At 34.6% G+C, this 18,156-nt stretch overlaps 2 protein-coding genes across 2 annotated transcripts in view; one reads left to right on the top strand and one right to left on the bottom strand.

Annotated features, from left to right (window-relative positions):
- Positions 1 to 254: 254 nt before the first annotated feature.
- On the top strand, positions 255 to 7,592 carry LOC128238126 (uncharacterized). The gene is made up of 6 exons (XM_052953700.1): positions 255 to 376; positions 1,838 to 1,998; positions 2,858 to 2,914; positions 3,234 to 3,394; positions 4,597 to 4,768; positions 5,580 to 7,592. The coding sequence occupies exons 1-6, from the start codon at positions 316 to 318 to the stop codon at positions 5,967 to 5,969; spliced, it is 1,002 nt and encodes a 333-aa protein (XP_052809660.1). The 5' UTR covers positions 255 to 315; the 3' UTR covers positions 5,970 to 7,592.
- Positions 7,593 to 7,644: 52 nt separating this feature from the next.
- Positions 7,645 to 18,156, bottom strand: part of LOC128238125 (DNA mismatch repair protein Msh2-like) — a 31,928-nt gene continuing 21,416 nt past the window's right edge. The window contains exons 18-24 of the mRNA XM_052953699.1: positions 17,615 to 17,679; positions 17,167 to 17,334; positions 16,695 to 16,786; positions 15,704 to 15,858; positions 14,864 to 14,931; positions 13,980 to 14,093; positions 7,645 to 10,072 (exon numbers count right to left, since the gene is read on the bottom strand). Coding sequence (XP_052809659.1) covers positions 9,911 to 10,072; positions 13,980 to 14,093; positions 14,864 to 14,931; positions 15,704 to 15,858; positions 16,695 to 16,786; positions 17,167 to 17,334; positions 17,615 to 17,679 — 824 coding nt within the window. The 3' untranslated portion in view covers positions 7,645 to 9,910. The remainder of the gene's footprint in view (positions 10,073 to 13,979; positions 14,094 to 14,863; positions 14,932 to 15,703; positions 15,859 to 16,694; positions 16,787 to 17,166; positions 17,335 to 17,614; positions 17,680 to 18,156) is intronic.

An 18,156-nucleotide genomic window follows, 5' to 3' on the forward strand; every position in this document is an offset into this window, starting at 1 on the left:
TCGCTGGAGTTTGAAGGTCCGCTTACCGCCGTTCATCCGATACACACTTGTCAGCCTACGAGGTAGACTACAAGACAGTTACATGACCTGAAGTAATATTTCATTAATTAAGAAGGGCTCGTTCGCTACGCTCATTCATAATCATGAAAACGTTAATACTTAATTCATGCCATCTAACTTATAATTACAAATGCGAACATCCAGTTGTTTATCTGCATTAAATTCGGACATGCTTCGATAATCACAATACCATAGTTGGATATGACACAGACATTATATGATGTGTTTTAACATTGAGCAGGATTAAGTCTAAAGATGGGAGTTACATTCTATAAAGTGACCGGAATACTGCTGTCCGTTACAGTTGTGGTATTAGGTAAATCAATCGATAATATTGATAGTAATGAAATAAAGTAACGATTTTAATGAAATAGATATTAAAAGTAATGAAAAAAATAACTATTAGGAGATAGATATTAATAAAATTTATTATACAGTCAGTTAATGTAGATTCTGTCGTACCTTTTTTGGTAAATTAGTTGTCAGTCGTTGTTGATTTTAATCAGGTGAATCGCTAGATTTAAACTGAGGATTTGACAGTAACGAATGTTAAGCTCGAAAATTACAAACACAGTTGAAGTTTATTAAAATGTATTTACCAAAATAAACCGTCATGAGATGTCACCGGCAACAGCGATTTAGCAATTGCAGTTTATCATGACGCAGTTACATATATACACGATTTTACTGCCGTTCTTGATAGGACCATTCACGGTTAAAATTTGTCAAAAGTGCCATTTTGGACTAGAAATTGTAAAACAAAAAATCCGTGACACTCTTATTCAAAATCAATACATAAACATGTAAATCAAAAATTAATTTTGACCGATAAACTACTTCTTACTAAATAATGCATTTATGGAAAAATAATTACTGATAACAAATTTGTAACCGTGTATTTAATAGCAGAAAGCGCAAGAATTTTAAATGATTGGTGAATGCTAAGAGATTGACTGTGATCTGCTATAGTCCCCTGAGGTAGAAATACCGTGTTTTGTGCACATTTCCTTCAATAAATCTAGTTATCTTTCATAATAACCATTGATTTTGACATTTATTCATCCATTTTTTTGGAATATTAAAACAATATTATTAATTGTGGTAAATCTTATTTGGGAGTATTAGTGCATCTTTAACCACTAAGTTACGCCCCCTCTTACGTCAAATCTTGGATCCACCCCTGACTTGAACATTTACCCTCCAATTAACTTCCTATATGTAACTTGTAAACAACCAAACAACCAAATATACTCTGGGTTTTTTTCTAACAGCGTCATTGTATACCGTTTTTAACACTGCATATGCAAATTCAGATTGACAATGGTCATTTACTTTTAGAATCCGTTTTGCTTTTGTGTTATTTTCCTTTCACTTGAATTGTTATGTATTTGTTATTTAAACTTTTTAAACATTGCCACACCACGTAAGTTCAATTGAACTATACTTTAAGTATATGTTTGTGTATCACATATCACTTGAAGCGCTTATTAGGATATATAAAGTCAGTTTTGTAGGGCCAACAAAATTTTCTCAACTTGGTAAGAGGGTTATGGGGCCTCCTAAAAGGAAGTTGTGACTATGTTTCGTCCACAATGGTGTATTTGGGTGTGAATTATACATATTTATCTACTAAATTGACATGAAAAGCTCACTTGTACAAGTCAAGGGGGTGCTTCCCTGGTTCGCTCCGGGTGCGCCCAACCCTCCCCACAGGACATTGTAGTGTGTACAGCACGGCCACTCTTACCTAAATGACCAACTTGTACTGTTGACACAGGGGCAGTAACGACGATTGTGCTGTACTTTGCGGGGCAGTCGGCCATTGACTTCTTCTATACCGGAACAACGAGGGACGTGGACGGACGAATCCACCGCCGGCAGCCAACAGATGACTGGTACGGCGTCTTTTTCCTCCGGGACTGGGCCTTCGGATTTGTTGTAAGCCGACTTTTTTTACTTTAACAAAATTTTGTTTTAAAAAACTCAGTCGCTATAAATCATAAGCACGAAGTGTGCTTGCAGTCGTAAGTGATTAAAATATAATTTAGCATGCATTAGTAGTCAGGGACGCTCGTATAGACGAGTTTTTTCCTTCTTTGTCTCTATAATGCCGCCATCTTGAATGAGTCGTTTTTTGAACGTGCTCTAACGTGACGGTGATTAGTCCGACAGGTAAAGGTATGCGTAGCAGACGACGCAATCGATAACCTGTATCTAATCGTGAAATTGTCTTGTTTTCCGGGTAATTCGCGCGTTTATAGGGTGAATTAAAGACCGAGATACGTCTGTCTACGATAGGATGGCCGCCTTAATTTGATTGAATAATGCCGTGAGTCGTGGGAATGAGTCGCGTGTCCTGACCTGCCCCTATGATCATGTAGCTTGGTATAACGTGTACATTGTGACTCATTCCCAAGACTCACGGCATTATTCAATCAAATTAAGGCGGCCATCCTATCGTAGACAGACGTATCTCGGTCTTTAATTCACCCTATAAACGCGCGAATTACCCGGAAAACAAGACAATTTCACGATTAGATACAGGTTATCGATTGCGTCGTCTGCTACGCATACCTTTACCTGTCGGACTAATCACCGTCACGTTAGAGCGCGTTCAAAAAACGACTCATTCAAGATGGCGGCATTATAAAGACAAAGAAGGAAAAAACTCGTCTATACGCGCGTCCCTGACTACATTTTAAGTATTAATTTATATTTATAAGGGGCATATATTGCTCTTACAAATATACGCAGTTTTCGGAGTGAAATTGTATATCTTATTTGCATAATGTTTCAGTACATCACACCCGGAATATACGGCATTGCATCTTCCCTTTTCTTCAACAAATGCCTGGTTGGTATATTCAACTAAAGTATTGAAATTTATAAAATGCTTTAAAAGAAAAATTATAATGAAACAGCCAATTGGTATATAAATGCCTGAGTTTAAAGATTTTTGCTGTGGGCAATTCTTTTTGCGAGACTTTGTAGTGTGACATGATATTATTAAATAAGTATTGCTTTTATTTTGCTCTAAACACCATGCAGCTTTAGTGATTCAATGAATTATCTTAATGTAAATAAATAATAAAATAATATGTTCATACCCCTCCACTCACCAAACCTACCCAGTCATATACATGTACACTCATTTCTCCCCGTACCGCCGGCAGATGGGGGTGTCTGTGGTAGTGGAGATTCTCGCGGTGACAGCCGGAAGCTTCTTGCACACGGCCGGGGCGCTCGGACTGTTAATTTACTACTCCGTGGTTGCCGAGGGAGCCTCCAAACACGACCCGTTCCTTACCGACTGTTTCTTCAGTAAGATGCAGACGTAAGTACTAAGTAAATCGCGACCCACATTTTTGCTCTACCAAATCAATGTTTAAAGGTACACCCTTATGTTTGTGTAAAATGCGTTGTATTGTGTGACGAAATAATGTGTGGCAATTCATTAGGAGTGTTAAAACTTAAGTACCCAAAGATGGAACCCTTCATCATTCGTCTTTGAAGATCACAATTTTTATTAGCGTTAACAACGCTTATACTCACTTAATAACAACTTTGCCGTTGCGCCATTGGTTGATTGACATTATCACGTGATGTTAGCAATGTATTGTTAAGAGGTCAAAATATCTACTACACTTGTGAATGTCCCAGTGGCCGTGTACTTTAGGCGTCGGTCTTTTTATTTTGTCTTGGCTTACACTCAATTTATTACAACTTTGTCGTGGCGTGATTGGTTGATTGACATTATCACGTGATGTTAGCAATGTATTATTAAGAGGTCATAGTATATATTACTCTTATGAAAAGACCCAGTGGCATTGTGGCTAAGGCGTCTGTCGTCTTATTTTGTCTTGACTTTACCGGCTTGAATTCGCACTAAATTTATACTAAAACTATATTTTTCCTGCAATCTCGATATCATACGGTAAATTATTGATAAAATTAGTGTTATCAGATGCATAACCGGGAAAACAAATTTTTGGTCCTAAATCATGAGCGAATACCTGTAAATAGCGATTGATTAATTCAATCTGATACGCATGCATAGAAACGAAATGATCTGTTCTTCAATCACGCACACATCTTTTGTTACAATTAATTATGTTATAGAGACCTTGTAATACAGTCGAACCCCGTTAGCTCGAACTCCCAGTGACCGGTGAAAATACCTCAAGCCTCAGAAAATTCGAGTCAAGCGGGATTTTTTACCTTTAGTTAAAATAATTCGGTCATTTACATCTAGTTCGAGCCAACAAGGAATTCGAGCCGAGCGAGTTCGAGCCAACGGGGTTCGACTGTATTTTTAAATATTCAGTTTTATGGTTCAAAGTTTGAGTCTAAGACTATGAGTTTCATGATTGGTAAACATATTTTTTCTCATCAGTGATTTATTAATAAACAAATTCATGTATCATCTTTATTTTCAAGTAGAGATTCACGCAGTTTTGAGTAATCTTTAAACAGCACTTATGTATAACTTCAATTCATCAGATTTCATCATAATCCATTATTATTCGGTATCCTCAGTACGGACACGTACCCCATCCAGCCTGTGCCAGTGAACGAGCGGTGCGAGCAGGGCCGGAAGTTGTTCGCGCTAGCGGTCGGGGCTGTCTGTGTCGCCTTCCTCGCATGGTTCCTTACACTGATCACTCTCCTGTGCAGGGGCTTCCTCATACACCATGTGCCTAAACCACAGGTAAGCTAATCAACCGCTCAAACTTCCTGAACCATTTTTACTAACGACTGGAGTCTCAGTTTGACTAAGACTTTGAATGTCAAAATTGATGTTTGTTATACATGTGTATGTATTGATTTTGAATAAGAGTGTCACTTTAAGTGTTTGCTATGTCTCTTTTTAACACGGTGACATAGCAAATCAGTACTCTGTCATAGAAGTCACGGAACACCCTGGAAACACGAGTTGGCCAGAGCGAGGGGTTCCTTGTACTCGTCAAATTACAGCGTAATCTAACCACAGGGGCTAGGTCGTAACAATATTGTCTGGTCGAACAGAACAGCGTTAGAATTTAGCTGCATTACAACTATCAAGTCAAATACGTTTGTGACTTTTCAAACACTTAAAGTGACACTCTTATTCAAAATCAATACATACACATGTATAACAAACATCAATTTTGACTAATAAGCCTTTAACTACTAACTAAATAACGCATTTTTGGAAAATATTACTTACTGTTAACAAGATTTAATAGCGCATTTAATAGCAGAAAGCGCAAAAATATTAAATAATTGGTGAATGCCTCAATATATACTGTGGTCTACTATAGTCTCATAAGGTAGAAATACCGTGTTTTATGCTTATTTCTTTCGAATTAAACTCGATATCCCTCTGTCATAAGAACCATTGTTTTCGACATTTATTTATCCCTTTGGAATATTAAAACAATATTATAAATTGTGGTAAATCTTATTTGGGAGTAATAGTGCATCTTTAAGTGACGGCTTTGCAGAATAGCTACGAAATATGTTCGCTATTGTTTTTTTAGAAGAAACATTCTACAACGGAAACTTCGGCACCATGTGCTGACGGTTCAGTGCAGTTGGAACCAGCGCGAATTCGCCGGCGAAGACAAGGGATGGCACGACCGGTGGCGTCGGCATCAGACGCTGACAGACAGGCCGACATCGGCATGGCGGAGGGTGCCAGGCCAAAGGACGGCGGCGGGGCACAGCGGACCACACCGGAAGTTGGAATAGATGAAAAGGTGACGATGGCGGCACTGGTCGGATGTACGACCGATTCTAGCTATGTAGCTGGATCTACCCCAGAGTTTCACCTGACTGAGACTTCAGAACCAGTGGCGGACATTGACATCGGCGTTGAGGGGGAACCCACGTCTTGGGCACACATGCGAATGCAACACCTTTTAAAGTGACGCTCTTATTTAAATTCAATGCATTCACATGTATAAAAAACATATATTTTGAGTTCTAAGCCTTTAACTTCGTACTAAATAATGCATTTTGGAAAAATATCAATTACTGATAACAAGATTGTAACCATGATTTAATGGCTGAAGAAGCAAAAATATTAAATGATTGGTGAGTGCTACAAGATGTATTGTGATCTACTATCGCCTTATAAGGTAAAAATCAAATACCGTGTTTTCTGCACCTTTCTTTCAAATTAAACTCAGTATCCTTGATAAGAACCATTGTTTTCGAGATTTATTTATCCTTTTTGGTATTTTAAAAGTAAAAACAATTGCATTAATTGTGGTAATTTTTATTTGGGAGTAAGAGTGCACCTTTAAGAAATCCGCCCTACAAATAAGCGTGGTGTAAATAAATGTAGTTCTCTGACTAATCCATAAACAATAATGTTAAAGGTTTATACCTGATGATCCCATAAAATATTAGTATCACTCGACAGGCAATTGGTTACATGCTACTTACCCGCAAAAATAAATGACTAAATTACAATATTGCGAGTACCTTTTGTATAACTGGCTCTTTATTTCGACTAGAATACGATGTGAAAATACCTTTTTAGCAGCTATTTTTCAAGGCCATACAGATTTGTTTGTGTTCTCATTTAAAGCTGTACTCTCACAGATTGAACGTTTTGACACTTTTTTTATCTTTTTTCTTGGAATGAGCCAATTATAGCGAAAATGCATGAAAACCAGGTATGTAAGACTGCTGACAAAAAAAATAGATCACAGATTTTTACATTTAAGTTAAAAAATTGACGTTAAATGCATTTTTCTTAAACCGTTAGTAACGGCACATGTAACGCGAGAGTGTGGTCTTGTGCTGGGTAACAGGAGAAGTCGTACCAACACCAACTCCAACCACTAGTGGAGCGAGTAACAGTTTAAGCCATACAACATTAATTTTCGAACGGAAATATGAAATCTGCGATCTGATCTTTTGTCAGCAATGTTTTATCGTTGGTTTGAAGATATGTACGCAAACAAATGCTCTTTCCAAGACAAAAAAAATTGTTAAAATGGTAAATCTGTGAGGGGGCAGCTTTAAGATCGATTTGCCTCCAATTATTTTGATCATTACAATCGTAATTTGAGTTTTGAAAACAATTAAGTTTGGTTTGTGGTCACCAAGCCGGACTAGCGGGTTTCGTCAAGGTACTCAAGTATCCCCCACAACACAAGATTACAAGAGAAGTCGTACCAACACCAACTCGCTCCACCAGTGGTTGAAGTTGGTGTTGGAACGACTTCTCGTTACCCAACACAAGACCACACTCTCGCGTTACAGCGTGCAAACGAGTGGTTCATATAATTTTATAATAACTTGTTTCATAATTGTTGTAAAATAAACAAGTTTAAAATAAACTAAACTAAATTCAAATGAGTTAAACATGATAATAAATCAGATTTAAAAAAATCATCAACCTATAGATTTGATTAATATGCATGTGAATACATCTTTTTGTTTCGTTGTTCTTTTTTCTGCTTCATTCTAATCTATGCAGCTGTTTTCCATTGCATGGTGTGATGTAAACCAACATTGTATTTGTATACATCGTCTGCTTTTGTTTCACGAGGGAAGTGAGACTTAGCATTTATCAAGTAAAAGTTGAAAAGCTGAGTTTCATCTTTAATTTGATACAAAACAAGAGGAATAAAAATACAAATAATTTTGGTTTTATACAACTATAGATCCTGCCAGTAGTCATAAAACATCTCATTTATAAGTTATTTTCAAAACTTGTGTATCTCTCTAATTAAATGATATAATAACTTAAAATATCTGAAATACTTTATTTTCATCAAAAATATATACTTTTACATTAAAAACACTTTAAACCTGCACTATCAGTTTTAACGTTTTGACAGTTTTTTTTTATTTTGTGTCTTGGAACGAGTCAATCTATGCGAAAATGCATGGAAGCCAGTGATAAAAGACTGCTGACAAAACATCAGATCACAGATTTTCATAGTAAAGTTAAAGAATGATGTTTTAAGCATATTTCTTAAACAGCTAGTAAAGTTTTTAGACATAAAACATTACTTTTCGAACGGAAATATGAAAATCTGCGATCTAATCTTTTGTCAGCAGTCTTATATCCCTGGTTTGCAGATATTTACGCAAAAATTGGCTCATTTCGAGACCAAAAAATTAAAAAGTTGTCAAAACGGTAAATCTGTGAGAATGCAGCTTTAACACGTCTACTTTCTTGTAATTTGACCTGTATGAACGATTTAGGATATTGACTTAGCCTTGGTTAAGAAATGACTTGAATAAGAAGTTTTATGTATACCTTTCCAGGAATAGCCCAAAACAAGTGTACGGACAAATGCACATATACATAAAAAATTGTAGTTTTTAACCAAACATACCCTGTACAAGAATATGATATCATTTATCTCTAATGAATTATAATAGAAGCATAATGTCAGTACACCCAGGGCCCTGTTTCAATAAGATATCTAAGCCGTAAATATAACGCTGCTTAAGAGTTCTCGGGATTCCCCTACAGTCACAGGCAGGATCTATTCTTTCTTTTTTTCTTATTGAAACACAATTGACCCCCAAAACAGTGTAACACACAATTTACTCCAAAATGGGGTTACACACAATTTACGCCCAAGACGGGGTTACACACAATTTACGCCAAAAATGGGGCCACACACAATATATGCCCAAAATGGGGTAACAAACAATTAACGCCCAAAACAGTGTTACAATTTACGCCCAAACAGGGTTACACCTGAAAGTTGACGATCTTAAGCCTTCAAATCTTTATTGAAACAAGGTCCTGAATTTTTATACAAGCCCAGCATACCATGGATATGAATTGTTATGTGTAATGAGTTATGATAGAAGTATACTGATAGTACAATGTTATTCAGTATTTATCCATAATATACATGTTTATTTAGTCACATGTATACATGCATAAAAACATAAAATCAGGACACACAGACTTTTCTAATAATTAGCACTATCATGCAATAAACACTTAGATGGATCTGTAGAAGCACAAAATAACAATGGTTTGAAGTACATGTACAAGTGGTTGAAATTAGCACAAGCCCGTAAGCCCTGCACTGGTAAAATGCTTTCCGGGCTTACTCAAATTCTGGGATTTATACAGCAGGGCTTGCTCAAAAATGTGATGCCAAGCAGTAGTTTATAATGAAATTGGGCTTGTTCATCCAAAAGAAAACTTCGATTATATTTGTAGTTGTTCAGATTGTTGAAATCAAAATATTGTTTGGAAAGTTTTCAATGTTGGCAATTATATAAAATTGGTTAACTTTTTGGTTTGGTCAAAGTTATCCAATATGTGTTTGATTGGTCGATACTTATCCAATAAGAACTACTAACCAATCGAATCATTTTAATGACCGAACTAGCCAAAAGATAACCTGTAAACAACTTATCAGACTTTTATACAATTGATGCATACATACAATGTCTCAAGAAGTTAAGCAATCCTGTTAGTACGGTATGTCAACTATGTACACGTCAACTATGTACATGTGAGGAATTTCAGGTCTGTACAATATCAGCTATACAAAGTTTTGATCTGCATTTACATGTATGTTTGTCATACACGATATGTTTATACAATGTTCATGACATGTGAAACATCGCAATAGTTCAAGCCTGCAAGTCCAGGGTGTAGGCTAAACATACAGGTTTGTACAATATCAGGCATACACAGTTTTGTCCAGAATTTACATGCTTGTCATACAAAATTTGTTCATTCAATGTGCATGATGTGAAACATCGAAAGAGTTCAAGCCTTCAAGGCCCGGATGTTGGCGAATCATAGTTTGTTTGTACAATGTAGATGATGGTCTCATGGGTTGTCCAAATGATGCATGCAATTGGTTCTAAGGTTTCAAGCCTTCCTGGCCAGTATATCAGCGATGTACGAGTTGTTCTTTGCCAGCACGTCAGCCTTCAATGCTGCCACTTTCTCCTCCAGTTCTTGGTCCGACAATGAGCCCATGGGCAGTGCCCGCACCTGAGACAGGAACCCAGAAATCAACTCCTCACCCTCCTAAAATAAAGAATAGCAATTTGACAAAGCAAAAATGGTCTAGTACCTAGTTCTTATCCATGGCATCACAAGATATTAAACACTGAAAAGATCACTAGCCCATAAATCAGTCATTTGGACTAAAACTTTAAATAGGTTTAGAAAAAAGTAGGAACACTTGAAAGCCTTAAAGAACTACTTACATCGTAATTGCTCAAACACTACAGTACTGTTAAGACCAAACTTGACAGTAAGTGCACATCGTGTTCACTATCAGTTCACTTCGTAGTGCACTAGGGTAAGACAAGGGAAAGACTAAATGGAGACAAGGGGCTGACCAGATAAGGCTTCTTCAGTCTATAATAAATGCTATCTTTACAGTGAAACTTAGAATGATGTGTTTAGTTTCAACAGATGTTTTAATGTAAACTATTTTATTTAATAATTATAATCAATTTTGACCTTTCATTTTAACAATATATAATTATATGATTGATGTTGTTTTATAAAATAAAGTTAATTTGTCAAACATTTAGACATTTAAATGTTTTTGTTTTCTTTATAAATATGCATTGCATTATTTTCATATTAATTGATAGCTTTAATTATATAACTTTGGTTCTAAATAAAAGGGTTTCATCTTCGAAATACTTTTATGACATAACATTCACAGGAGTTCATGAGCCTTTCTTTAAAGTTTCACAAGGTGATAATTACACGTTGTTTGTTATTTGTAATAGTTAATTATCAAAGTTCACGCCTTATATATTGTTCCAAGCTCAAACTGTGAAATTGTTGTGCCATTGTTGATTCATTCAAAGGATATATTAACAAAGATTTTCTTCCAACTCTTTTGAAACTTTCAATTTTATGTTTATTCTTGTTTAACAAATGTGTTCGGATTTACGGTGACAGCCTGACAGCAATCATCATCAAATAAGTACACCATTAAATATTATAGTATATTTTCTACATTGTACCCAGATTTAGTAATTGCATTTCTAATTTGATACACATAATAGATAAACGTATATTTTAGGCATTTTGTATTATTGGTTATGCTGCTCCATTATTTAATGAAATACTATCCATTGAAGGCTAATTTAAGCCTTCTTTAAGAGCCCCCCCATAGTACACTGTGTATTGATTTTTATCTTTATTGCCTCCTGCTAACTATCAAATGCTTTAGACTAAGAATATGAGTAGTATTATTTATAATATCACATTAAAATTATTTATATTTTACAACTTAAATGGAATAAAACCCTTTTTACTTTTTTTGTTTATTATTTACTCCCAATCAGTCAAATTAATACATTTGCTATGCATATATGTTTATGCAAGAAGTGGTTGTGTGTTAATGAGCTAATGCTATTTTCTACTCTAAATGTTGTCAACTTTAAATGGCCCCAAGCCAATTAACAAATACACAGGAAATTGGCCCCTGCAATGACACAAGTGCAATAAACAAGGGATACACAGCAGACAATTAACATGACAACCATTCCTAAAACTAGGCCTTTGAAGGAAACTCAATATATTTTTTACGAATTTTGTTTTAGAGAAGAGATGCAAACAAATATGTTTTAATAAAAGATGGAAAATAGTTAATTTTTATTATATTTTGTGTTGCAACTGCATAATAAAATAAAAATACTATTTCTTAAAGTGACACTTTTATTCAAAATCAATACATACACATGAATAACAAACATAAATTTTGACTGATAAACCACTAACTACCTACTAAATTAGGCATTAATGGAAAATATTAACTACTGATAACAAGATTGTAACCGTGAATTTAACAGCAGAAAGCGCAAAAAATATTAAATGATTGGTGAATGCTAAAAGATTTACTGTACACTACTGTAGTCTACAACAGTCTCATAAGGTAGAGATAGCGTGTTTATGCTCATTTCTTTCAAATTAAATTCGGTACCCTTATAAGAACCATTGTTTTTGACATTTATTCATCCTTTTTGGAATATCAAAACAATATTATTAATTTTGGTAAATCTTATTCTGCATCTTAAATGACACTTTTCATCATTTGTTAATCAAATTATTAAGAGTGGAGATATTTAATATTTACCATGCACATCATGTATTTTAACATCAAATAGCAAGTTTAATATGAAATAATATTCATTGTAATGCCTGGTTAATGGTTGAATGCATAGGATAATTTCATCTTTTGCCATTTTGAATGTTATCACAGCAGGGTTCCTGATACTTCCTGTGTATTGTTTATTGGCTCTGACCTATTGGGGCTAACACTGTTACAATGGGTAATCTCATTACAAAAGTATGAATAAGCATTTTATCATTTTGCTGATATTCAATCAATTTTAATGCCTGGTTAGTTGGCCATATAGTATCACAATTATATTTATAACACTCTTATTTAAAATATTGGCTAAGAAATAATTTATTTAAGAAATGTTTTATTTTTATTTCATCTGCATTAGAATTAAGAATTGACAAATATGACCAGTAAATGACGGGTCCCCTTTTCTTTAGTTACTGGCCCGAAAAAATGATTTACATCATCAGGTGTGGGCTGAGTGTGTGCGTGTTATGGACAAAAACAATGTGTACTTGTGATGAGTTGTTGGGAAGAAATTTGACATTTCATCTGTTCTAGCTTACGTCTGTTAAGGGAGCAAAACAGTATTATGTGTTGTAAATATTATGATAGAAATAGTGCTGTTAACTGTATATACAAAGCATTCAGAGTTAATATTTTGTTATCACTTAGTGACTTAAATCAAATGTCTGAATTACAAAAAATTGTCATAATTGTTCAGATGTTACAATAGTGACACAAGTATATTATATAACACACCTGTTTCAAAATATTGGCTTTCAAATAAAACTTATTGTATTTATTTTAAGAAATGTAATATTCTTTTTTATCAACAATAAAATAAAATTAAAAAATATAGTACATGTATCCCCTTGTCATAATTGTTCAGATGTTATAATAGTAACATAATTATATTATATAACACTCCTGTTTCAAAATATTGGCTTACAAATAAACTTAATGTATTTATTTTAAGAAATGTAATATTCTTTTTTTATCAACAATAAAATAAAATTGACAAATATAGAAACCCCTTGTCTTATAAGCCTAGTACAATGGCTTTACATCATAAAGTCATCAGTGAATACTAAAAGATTTTGTCACAAGTTTTGAAATGAACTGGTAGAGGAAAAGATCTTATCATTGATATAAAATCAATATAGTAAGGCCAATCTCAGTGGACCAGAAAAATCAATACTGGCTTATCAAATAAACTACAGACTACATTAGTTTATCAATAGTGCACAAATTGTTCACTAGTAGTTCACTCCTAGTGCACAAGGGTGTAAAGTTTGGTCTTAACAGTACTGTACAAGCACTGCAATGCTAAGAAACCATACTTTTAATATGGGCAATCAATATTATAGCCAAAAGTCAGGAAAAATAGATGTAACTGAAAATTACTTCAGTTAAATATCTTATGTGTAAAGTTGTTATCAATTGAAACTAAAAATGATAGGCAGAAACCATATTTCTATTTTTAGTATCAGTAACCAATCCAAAGATAGCTCTGCACATAAGCCACTGACACACCAACTTTCATCACTATCCATCCATTCTTACCTAAGTAATTGGGCAGACACCATTTTTCTGATTTAAGTAACAGTGACCTTGACCCCCAGACTAGTTCTTTACATAAGCTCCATACCGTACACTTCTTGAGTCATTGGGCTGAAACCAATGTTTGACGCCCGCCAAATAACATCTCCATTCTAATAACCTGATTTTTGTTGAAAACCTGGTTCAAAATAATTGCTTCAGATGTAATTTTGAAAAACGATACATGCTTGAAAGAATATTTAACACTCAAGTCACTGAGAGCAACAGTTGTGCCAGCACCTGTTTGACAAGTTTACGTTTCTTCACTGCTGGTTCCCCGTCTCCCTCGAGATCAGTTCCCGTGAGACTGACGCACTGATAGTCCTCCAGCTCACATGCCTTCTCTCGAGCGAACTGGAATGTATCAGTAACATATAAATACATTTCTTTACATGAAAGACAGTAAATATGAAAATTCATGCATATCAGGTTGAACAAGTCTTTTAATGAACATATTGTTTGCATAAAAGGCAAATCCCATATCCAGAAGAAAAATGATCTATTTTCAAAGATGTGTTTGACCAAGGCTTGAACATGAATGTTTTTGGTTTTCAATACATGTACATCATAGTGCCAATATTTACTTCCATTTTATTCTAAAGGATTTTACCGGTAAGTCAATCAAAATCAGTAAATAATATCTTTCTGGCAGTGTGTAAGCCAATCTATACTCACACTCGGGCCTTGCCCATTCGGCAAGTGCTCAGATAAGATTGTTAGTCATTTTAGGTTTTTGGGGCACTGTGCACAGACAAAATGTAATCCTGGTTAGAACTACCCTGGTTCTTTCAAATACACCAGTGTTTAGCACTGTCACACAGGACCCCAAATTAATGCCCCTCAGGAAGATGTTTAGATTTTTTTTAGTGGTGCGGTGGGGAATCGAACGTGCGACACCAGATTGACAGTTAAGTGTGTAACCACTAGACCATGCATCCGCCACTAATAAAATTTAGATCTAAGTTGAATTGAATATGACCCAAGGAGACAATTATAGATCTTTACACACTATGAAGTACAACTTTAACTCATTTATTTTTATCTGGTAACAACATAAGCTACTCAGTTCTGGTCGTACTTAAACAAAAGAGTTTTTATATGATGCCAAACTTGAAATACACTACCTCCACCACATGTTTAGGGAAGTGGGCTAGTTCTGCAACATGGATTCCAAAACTCTGGTCACACACACCTGAAATACACAAAATATCAGATTTTATCAAGGTTCTCACTTGAATTGCTCAAAAGGCAAAAATCAGAAAAAGTACAATCATCCTTCTTTCCTATATATATTTTAAAAATTTTGTTCTAAAGCAAAAGTGTGAGTGCTTTTTTTTAAAGTGTGAGTCCTGAAACAAAAGAATGAGTTTCAAAACAAATGTGTAAGTCTTTAAACAAAAGTGTGAATTTTGAAACAAAATGCCTATTTGGCTAGTCTTACGTTTATTTCTCATTTTGTTTTTATGATAAAAAAAATCAATATATTATATGTACTTCATGTTTTAAAAATTAAAAAAATATTTTCTCATGATTTCATGAAAAACATTCTTTAATAAGCCTTTGTCACTTCATGTATTCAAACAGGAAATGTTTCAAAAATATTCAAAGTATAACATCATCTAATTAATCAGGTAACTATATGAAAGAAAGTAAATTTTGCTAAAAATATAGTGTTTATGTTGTGATTCCTCCTCAATATCATCTCAGTATTCTTTCTATTCATAAACAGATTTAAAATGATCAGATATGTAAATTGTTTAACGTTCTTCCGTGTACTACAATGCAATGTGTGTAGTATGAGAAATACATGCTTCGTCGAATTGTAGTATTTCGCTCATCATCATCACCCCAGGTGTATTTTTGTTATTTATTACCAAAAAGGGCTTGTGATAAAAAGAATCTGACACTTGTCACCACATATTATAAATCACAGTAAGGTTATTTCGTAAATTTTCGAGACGTACCTGGTTTGACCCTGTACAGTAACGTCAGCGTGTCATTGGTGGTAAGAGCAGTCACATGGAGATTGTTCACTGTCGGCACCTGGTCAGCCAATGACGTCAACTCGTGGAAATGGGTCGCAAACAGGCAGAATGACTTCAGCTTTGTTGCTATATGCCTGCGTGTATGTATACATGTAAGACAGGTACCTATGGGGACATTTTATCAAAGAGCGTATTGTAAGATCAAATTTTCATATTTTATTCTTGGTTGAAGCGCAATACCTTTTCAATCAAATGGGTTGTCTGTTAAGTTTACAGTAGGTTTATTTGAACTGCAACAATAATCATCATTTTAGAATTCTGACACTGAAAAGTATTCATCAAAATTACTTGCTTTTACCATATTTAGTCACAACTTTTGAAAGGATCATGATGGTCATATCTGTATAATAAATGCTCTGTTTTTGACAGATTTCAGCTTTATATGTGCACTGCTTTCTTTTTTCAAAACATTAATGTGCAAATACCTTATAAGGAACAACAAATATTGATAATTTTGCAATTATCATAACCAATTTAACCCAATTTACCCCATACCCTGCTTGAGATAAGTTTACTTTTAGGTGCAAGTCTTAAAACATGTTTGCATTTACAATTTGTTTTTGTAAACAAGTTTGAGGAGATTTTGCTAAAGTAGATGATGAACAAGAATGCTGCAGACTGAAAACAAATTCTTGTTGTTTTGTTTTCAAGTCAAACAAGGGGAACAACTCAATAAATCATATTTCCACATATATGAGCTTTTCTACACATGCTTGTATTGTCTCTGGCCACATGTGTACCAAGTTTCATTTGAATATCTTGAATATTTTTTTAGTTAAGGTCAAGGTTAAAGAAAAATGTCGGTCGGCAAACATATTTTTTTTGAAAAACAGACAAACTTTAAAATTAACCAGAAAGGGAAAAGGGAAAGGGCATTTTCCTGTGCCACACACTTTGGTGTGCTACTTACTCTGAGATTGCCCAGGCGAGGCCAAAGCCATCGTATGTTGAGGTTCCTCTGCCTAGCTCATCTATAATGATCAGAGAATCCTCAGTAGCAGACTGAAACATAACATGCCTAATTATAACAACTGTTATGACAGAAAAACATAGCTTGGATAATTTGATATTACGGTATTTTTTCTAACAAGAATTTCGAAGTAATACAGGCATTATCCCGTCCAGAACAAGATAATGTTTGTTTTGCAAACTGTCATATTCAAAATATTTTTAGGTAAAAAGATTAGTATGAACAAGTTCTGTTGTCGACCTATTCCTTGACTCTACCATATTTCATTCTTTAAAACATTTGTCATGATTTTTTTTATACACCATTAGACTTTTCATTTTAATTGACATTATCAATGATGTTGGGCCAGAATGTGTCTTATGTTCTTTTCTAATGTAATAACCTAGGCAGAAGACACAAACCAAGCCCCTACCCTGAGTATGGCCGCAGTTTCTAGCATCTCGGCCATAAAAGTTGACACGCCTTTCAGCTGACTGTCACCAGCCCCGACCCGTGCCAGGATACTGTCCACTATAGAGATTTCTGCCTCGCTGCAGGGCACAAAGCAGCCCAGCTGGGCCATCAATACAACCACACCTACCTGCAGATGCAAGATGAAATATTATATATTATAACAACAGAACGAAACAAGATGTTAACACAATCACACATTTTTAGTTCAATGTGTGTATTCATCATTCTGAAGTATAATAAATCTAATCTAACTTCACCTTTATGGCGCAAGTAAACACTGCTTTAAAATATCACATTAACCTGACACCCCACTTGCAGTCCATCAAACACTTGCATTACTTGAATAGAATTCATATGATATATAATTACACATATTATTGAAGGAAAGACAAAACCATGATACATACAGATCTGATGTATGTAGATTTTCCTCCCATATTTGGTCCGGTTATAATGTGGAACATCTGTTTACCTAGTAAAATACAATTGCTCAGCAGCTACACTCTAACAGATTTACCAGTTTTTTGTTGGTTTTTTTGTCTTGGAATGAGTCAAATTTTGCGTAAATATCAATAAACCAGTGATATAAGACTGCTGACAAAAGATCAGATCTCAGAATTTCATATTTCCTTTCTAGAATTTATAATAATGTTTTATGGCTAAAAGTGTTACTAACAGTTAAACACCATTTTTGAACTAAAATATGAAAATTGGCGATCTGATTTTTTGTCAGCAGTCTTATATCACTGGTGTCCATGCATTTTCACATAAATTGAATTGTTCCAAGACAAAAAAATAAAAGAAAGTTGTCAAAACTTTCAATCTGTGTGAGTGCAGCTTTAACCATACAAAAACTATTCAAAATAAATACCACCATCACTGAAACTGTATCAAAACGTGAACACTCAGTCTGCATGATTTGTTCATTGTCATTCATCACTATTGGAAG

This window comes from Mya arenaria, chromosome 6 (genome assembly GCF_026914265.1).
Source record: "Mya arenaria isolate MELC-2E11 chromosome 6, ASM2691426v1".
In the NCBI taxonomy this organism is placed as follows: Eukaryota; Metazoa; Mollusca; class Bivalvia; order Myida; family Myidae; genus Mya; species Mya arenaria.

Excerpts from the sequence above, each read along its gene's own strand:
- LOC128238126 (XM_052953700.1), top strand. The coding sequence starts at position 316 with ATGGGAGTTACATTCTATAAAGTGACCGGAATACTGCTGTCCGTTACA. Across the intron at positions 3,395-4,596 it reads TTCTTCAGTAAGATGCAGAC|TACGGACACGTACCCCATCC; the intron begins GTAAGTACTAAG and ends CGGTATCCTCAG. Across the intron at positions 4,769-5,579 it reads ACCATGTGCCTAAACCACAG|AAGAAACATTCTACAACGGA; the intron begins GTAAGCTAATCA and ends TTGTTTTTTTAG.